At 41.3% G+C, this 6,000-nt stretch overlaps 1 protein-coding gene across 6 annotated transcripts in view; it reads left to right on the forward strand.

The window, feature by feature from the left end:
• LOC111244155 (transcription initiation factor TFIID subunit 4-like) overlaps positions 1-2,011 on the forward strand; it is a 32,275-nt gene extending 30,264 nt beyond the window's left edge. For all 6 annotated transcript variants that reach the window (XM_022790907.2, XM_022790909.2, XM_022790910.2 and 3 more), the window contains exon 9: positions 9-2,011. In XM_022790907.2, coding sequence (XP_022646642.1) covers positions 9-254 — 246 coding nt within the window. In that variant the 3' untranslated portion in view covers positions 255-2,011. The remainder of the gene's footprint in view (positions 1-8) is intronic.
• Positions 2,012-6,000: the final 3,989 nt, after the last annotated feature.

The raw sequence follows: 6,000 nt of genomic DNA on the forward strand, positions 1-6,000 counted from the left end.
CATTTCAGATGCAAAAAGCCGAAATGGAAGAGATGCGTCAACGTGAAGCCAACATGACGGCCTTGCAAGCAATCGGACCAAGAAAAAAGGCCCGTTTGGATGGCACCTTGGGAGGAGTTGGCAGCGGGGCCGGTAATAAGGCTGCACTAAGGCCTCGCATCAAGCGAGTGAACATGAAGGATGTCTTATTTTTGCTCGAAACAGACAAGAACTGGATGCGTAGCAACTTTATATATAAAAGTTACCTCAAATAGTTTCCTCGGGCTAGAGCGCTCGCTGCAAGAGAATGTGCGTAGAAGAAGGTTATATAGGATCACGATTTGTGAAAGGTAGCTCTCTTACTCTCTCTAGAATGGTTTGAAAGCAGACAGATGATTCTTGCCAAAAACATGCATTGGTACTTTTCCCACTAAAGTATTGTCACCGAAATGGCAACGAAAATTTGACCACACAAAGGTGAGAAACCTACTGGTTAGGTTAAACATTATTGCCAAGACCTAAAAGTGGAAACAGTGGCCTCTAGCTCGTGTGCATGGTGTATGCATGGCATATCTTCTTTGAAGGGAATCGTTTTTGTGAAACCTGCAGCCATGCGATTGAGCAGGCCTATTTATATGCTGATGATTATCCTTCCGTTTCTCTCCAATATACATATATATATATATACACACATACACATACACACATATATATGTCGTATGCAAATAAATCACCATGGGGCGCCGTGCGTGCTGACGAGTAAAAACCGATGTCCGTAACGTTTCATTTCTATGTACGTTCTTATAACAAAGGTCCAAAACAAATACGAAATTCTAAATATGATGATGGTGATGATTTATCTTGATCTTCCTACTATTATTACTATTATTACACTTCTTACTATTATTACATTCTCTTGCATCCGTGAGAAGTCATCGCTAGTCACCCGTAGTTATTATTAGCGGATCAGGTCTGCTCGAAAGTTAGAGAGAGAGAGAGAGAGAGAGATAGATAGATAGAGGTGAGGTAGAGGAGAGAGAGAGAGAGAGAGAGAGAGAGAGAGAGAGAGAGAAGCGTTTCTGTTTGGGAAGCTATCGTAAAGGTTGTTTGATTCGTTTCGATAGTTTAAAAAGTGAACATAAAATAGTTCGTGTAAGTACACAAGCAGAAAAACGTTGTCAAAGATGACACCGCTAACATTTGTACAAAGAATAGTTTCGAAAAAGCTACTTCTGCTAAAACGGAACACAACGACTGTTGTCTGATAGGATATGTTCATCGTGCATAGAGGTTATTGAAGTCTACGCGTAGCACATTGCAGACGATGATGAGATCGTGGGTTCGCCACGGAGACTACAGATTAGCGTTGTATGGCAAAGAAAAGTGGCAACGACGTCAGCGTCGACCACAAGTTCTCCCTCGCAATCTCACTATCAAAGACAATTCTTTTCTTTCACTTGACATTTGCATATACTGTGTGTCGGTTCTATTGATGGAAAAGATGCAACGACTGTAATTAACCAAGGCCCAAAAATTCAAGTTTTGCGAAAAATTGTATTACTTTAGTTAGAGTTTTGATGAACGAGGCGGTTTTTATAAAGATGACACCTAACTGTTAAGCTTCGACATACTTACTAGGATTTTGTGTACGTTGGCAGTGCTATTTTTTTTTTTATTAGTATCAGTAACCAGGGAACTCAGCGAGGTCGTCTGTCCTCTGTCGTAATGGATCCAAATTGATTACGTGAAGTAATGTCTCATGTGTGGATGGGTGGTAAATGTAGAGAAAGACGGTACGGCAGATTTAGTACGACGAAAGTGAACGGCAGATAAAGAAATGCTCGCCGCTGTATCTGCGACCGCAGCGGCAGCACGAAAAGAAGATCTAGGAGATGGGAAGCAGTGAATGAGAATAATATTTGTACAAAGTGTGTACAATTTTCAAATGATATGGACAAAGAACGAGAAATATAAACACTACAACATTTGTTCCGAAAAAATCTAGAAAGAAAAAATGTATGCTGGTTCTACATTTAACGCGTTTTTATTGTGTTAGTTAGTTGCCGCCAATGAAATATCTGACGCACTCAGTATCAAGACCAATCTACGACGTCACAGATTTGTCAAATTCGTACGTATAGACGCTAACTCCGTGGGTAACGGTTAGATAACATAATATTTTGAGTTTCAATCTTACCTATTATAGCTAAAAATATTCTAAGTAAATAATTAAAACTCGCAATCGATCATCGAGATTACGGAAGCTCACCTAATTAGCTCTCGAAAAATAGCTTAACTTGCAAGAACGAATTCCCAAAAATGGCGCTACAGGAAACCGATTGCAAGCGCTGTATCGTTCTCGAGATCTGAGTGGAAGGCCCACTTCATTTTTTTTACCGCTAACGAAACCTGTTTTGCTATCACCCGTAATTATTTCCTTTCGTATAGCTGTAGTTTTACATATAAAATTCGATCTTTCTAAGAGGCCTTTGCTCTACTTCTTACTTAACAGAAACACTCGCAGTTGATCATCTTATAGTTAGAAAGTGTAACCACGCAAGAAAGAAGGTTTGAGGTTTCTTATCTGTGATACACTATCATTCGGCGTGCTCGCGCTGGGCTGATCCCCACCAAGATCAGAAACTTCATTGGTTGCCTGATATCGATCGACTATGTTGTTGCCAGTTTCTGTGCGGCTTTCCAAAGCGGAAGTTTAGCATAAGGCTTAGATTTGAATGACGTAACAAACCCATCAAATGTCCCCTTTTCCGATAAACGTACTTGCGCCCCTGAATTTTTGTTACCTTGGCCTGTTATGAGAAAATAAACCTCACTAGGCCTTACGTGTTTGTCTTTTTTTGATAGATTTGATAAAGATTTGTTTGTCGGCACAGGCAAATAAGTTATATCCGAAGAAGTTACTTCTGATATAGGTTTAATAACAGGATACGCATAATAAATTTACGTACACTATGATGTAGGTGCATTTATTTAGTGCATCCGCTTTGCATTCAGGACTTCAATAATTATAATTAACTTACAAAATGCTCTATTAAATTTATTATCTGATCGTCAAGCAGCATTGACTCACGTATATACTATCTATGACGTACTTCTCGACATTCTACAAACAGCGATCTGTGTAAACATGCTACACGACAGTCAGTTAAGTTATTATTGGAGTCCATTACGTATACGATCCACAATTACCCGCCATCGCTTTGTTTGTTCATACTGCGTTCGCGCAAACATTTTCAGTTGTTTATATCTGCAATTATCACCATCTCACCAGTGGTTACTGTCTCTGTCGCAGAAACTATCAGGCATCGAATACAAGCTGGTCGGCTCGTATCAAGGAGTTGCGTCCAAGAGTTAATCTAAATAAAGAGATATTCAAGGGCATCGTAGTTCCGAGACATGCTGGATTCTCGCTCATACTTAGTAATCCAACGAGTTCAACTCTGTCCTGTACGGCGGCCCTATTCCAGGACTATATTTTCGATTCGGCTATTGTGAACCTGAAAAAAAGGCCACACGTTATGCTGGAAGACGTGTGACCTTCTTTATCTATTTGCGACCGCACAACAGCTTATAAGATACATAGATGAACATACTTCTTTGCCTCCTATCGTTCTGAGGATAGCAGCCAAAACGTGAACTTTGAGCGGAAAATTAATTCTATCTATAGTATTGCTTGAATCATGAGCAAGCTGGCCGCTGATCTGCGTATCGAAGATCAATATCCTTTCGTCAGAAAAAAAATCGCTTTTCGCTTGGGGGAGCCGAGAACAAGCAACATTGAGTCCTTCAGCCTTATTGGCATCAGGGAGCACCTGTCTGACTGTCACGTCACTCGATCTGATTTCGTGAGCAATCGGTAACATCGTATCCGTGCCCACATAAAATGTTTTCCCGAGTGACCTGATTCAAACAGAAGGATCATTAAAAATGCACTTCTGGACGTCGTCAAATAACTCCAGGACACATATTGTTCTTTCCCTTCACTTGCTTGGCACTGTGTTTCTGCTTCAATCTGTTGGCGAATTATTTTTCGCGATACCGCATGTACATGTGTTTGTAGTGTCGGTTCGGAGTATCTGAAGAAGTGATAATTTCGAACATCCGAAGTGTAATAAGCTTTTATCTAATAGCATTGGTTTCAGATCGGCACATTTGGAAAACGGCTTCCAACAAGCCATGCTTTTCATACCCAACAGTTTCTTCCGCCCTATGCAGCGAAAAGGAAATGCATGAGTTCCAATAAATCAACTTCCGTAACTGGCACTGACGTAACATACGCAGCATCGCCGCGAGAGGCAGGCCCCTGCATACGCGTTTTTTATTTCTACCTCGTCTTTAAATGTTATCTTATTGAGCCTAAGATATCGTTCGGATAGAGACAATTTAGTAGAATAGAGCCAGTAGCTGGATAACCATTCCCGCGATCAATCACTGTATGATGATCCACATGGAAAAACTGCGAATATTTTGGAAGAAATCGGAAAGTCATCTTCAGTGAACAACTAAAGTCGCCTTTGGGTTAAAATAGGCTTGAACAGTAAACCTTTTATGATAAAGAACAACCTATTAACATTGTATGCCAAACTGAAAGAAAAAATGTCTTTAAAGAGCCTCCAAAAAAAAGACCTATGCAAGGATTAGGGCGCTAACTAGTGTTGTTGCTGTCTCTCCATTGTGCGCCGAATCGGTAACAGGCATCACTTACCCCATCATTATAACACTGAAACGGTCGTCAATGAATTGATGAGGATGCTCGAAGCAAAAAACATACAGAGTAATATACAATACGAATGATTCAAAACTAAGCCATATATTGTAATAGCTACGTGTGAGGAAATACACGTTTTCGGCCATAATAACGCAGAGCAAATAAGCGGGAGGTCCTTCCTTCCCCGAACCAGCGACGAGGTAAGACCAATGAAATTAGCAGCAGCAGCGGTGGGGTGCGTGGAAGTACGACTGAACGTGCAAAAAAGTTGTGTTGAAAGCTGGTTGATTGGAAAGAGCCACTAGAGTTCGAAGAGAGTGAGCCGAGGCGATGGGATGAAGTGCACGAGCAAACGGGAGAACGGACGAGACCGGTCATCGAACCACGTCTTGGGGCAGGGTTTAGACCTCGCATGCATCAATTGAAAACAGAACGTCAAGTCACACGCTCATGAGGAAGCGGGCTTGCCGGAAGCCCCTCGCTATAGGTTCGCAAATGAGACAACAAGCGTGCGAAGCGAATTCTGTCAATTAGCTGAATGTAATGTGTTGTGGACGGAACGTCCGTAAAATGGCGAGAGGGGCACGTTCTATATCACTCTGTGCTGAAATAACCTGCGTCGACAAAAGTAGTTAGGGCTCAGGAAGATCTTCCGAATTGATTGCATATAATATTATTACCTCTTGCTGAGGTAATCTACGTGAAGGAAGATAACCAAGGCTTAGGTCTTCCGAGGAGGATAAAGACATTGAATCGTAATGCGACAATGCTAATATACCCATATGCTGATAATTAACATGTACGTGGAGAAAGACCTGATGTCCCAAGAAGGACAGAAACTTCTATCGCATTGCGACAATGTTCGGAAGCAGTGAATAATTTACTCAGCTGTATGCCCAGTGTGGCAAATATATCACAAATGAACCACATAGATGTGTGCACTGAACATGTGTTAATAGTTAAGTTGTCTGTCTAAATTAAACCTCTAATCGTGACGACCTAAAGCAAATTAGTGTGTATGGATTTTCGTGATTGTGCTTGTATGCATTCGTTGACAAAATGGGGATTTGCCAAGAAGAGGAGCCCTCATCGTGGCGTCTGCTCTAGGTGGAACAAAGCACGCTGGCGGGAGGTTTCTTACGTGCTTCCGTACAGCTTAATCGTGTTCGGTTAGAGATAACTATATTCAATTAAAACGGTTAAACTTGTTATTAATTTGTTGGGGTATATGGAGGAGGCGCAATGTATGTGTTCACAGCCATTCCACAGTTAAATACGCCTGTGTACGCGTG

The sequence above is a fragment of the Varroa destructor genome, unplaced genomic scaffold, assembly GCF_002443255.2.
Source record: "Varroa destructor unplaced genomic scaffold, Vdes_3.0 BEIS01000002.1, whole genome shotgun sequence".
Taxonomy (NCBI): Eukaryota; Metazoa; Arthropoda; class Arachnida; order Mesostigmata; family Varroidae; genus Varroa; species Varroa destructor.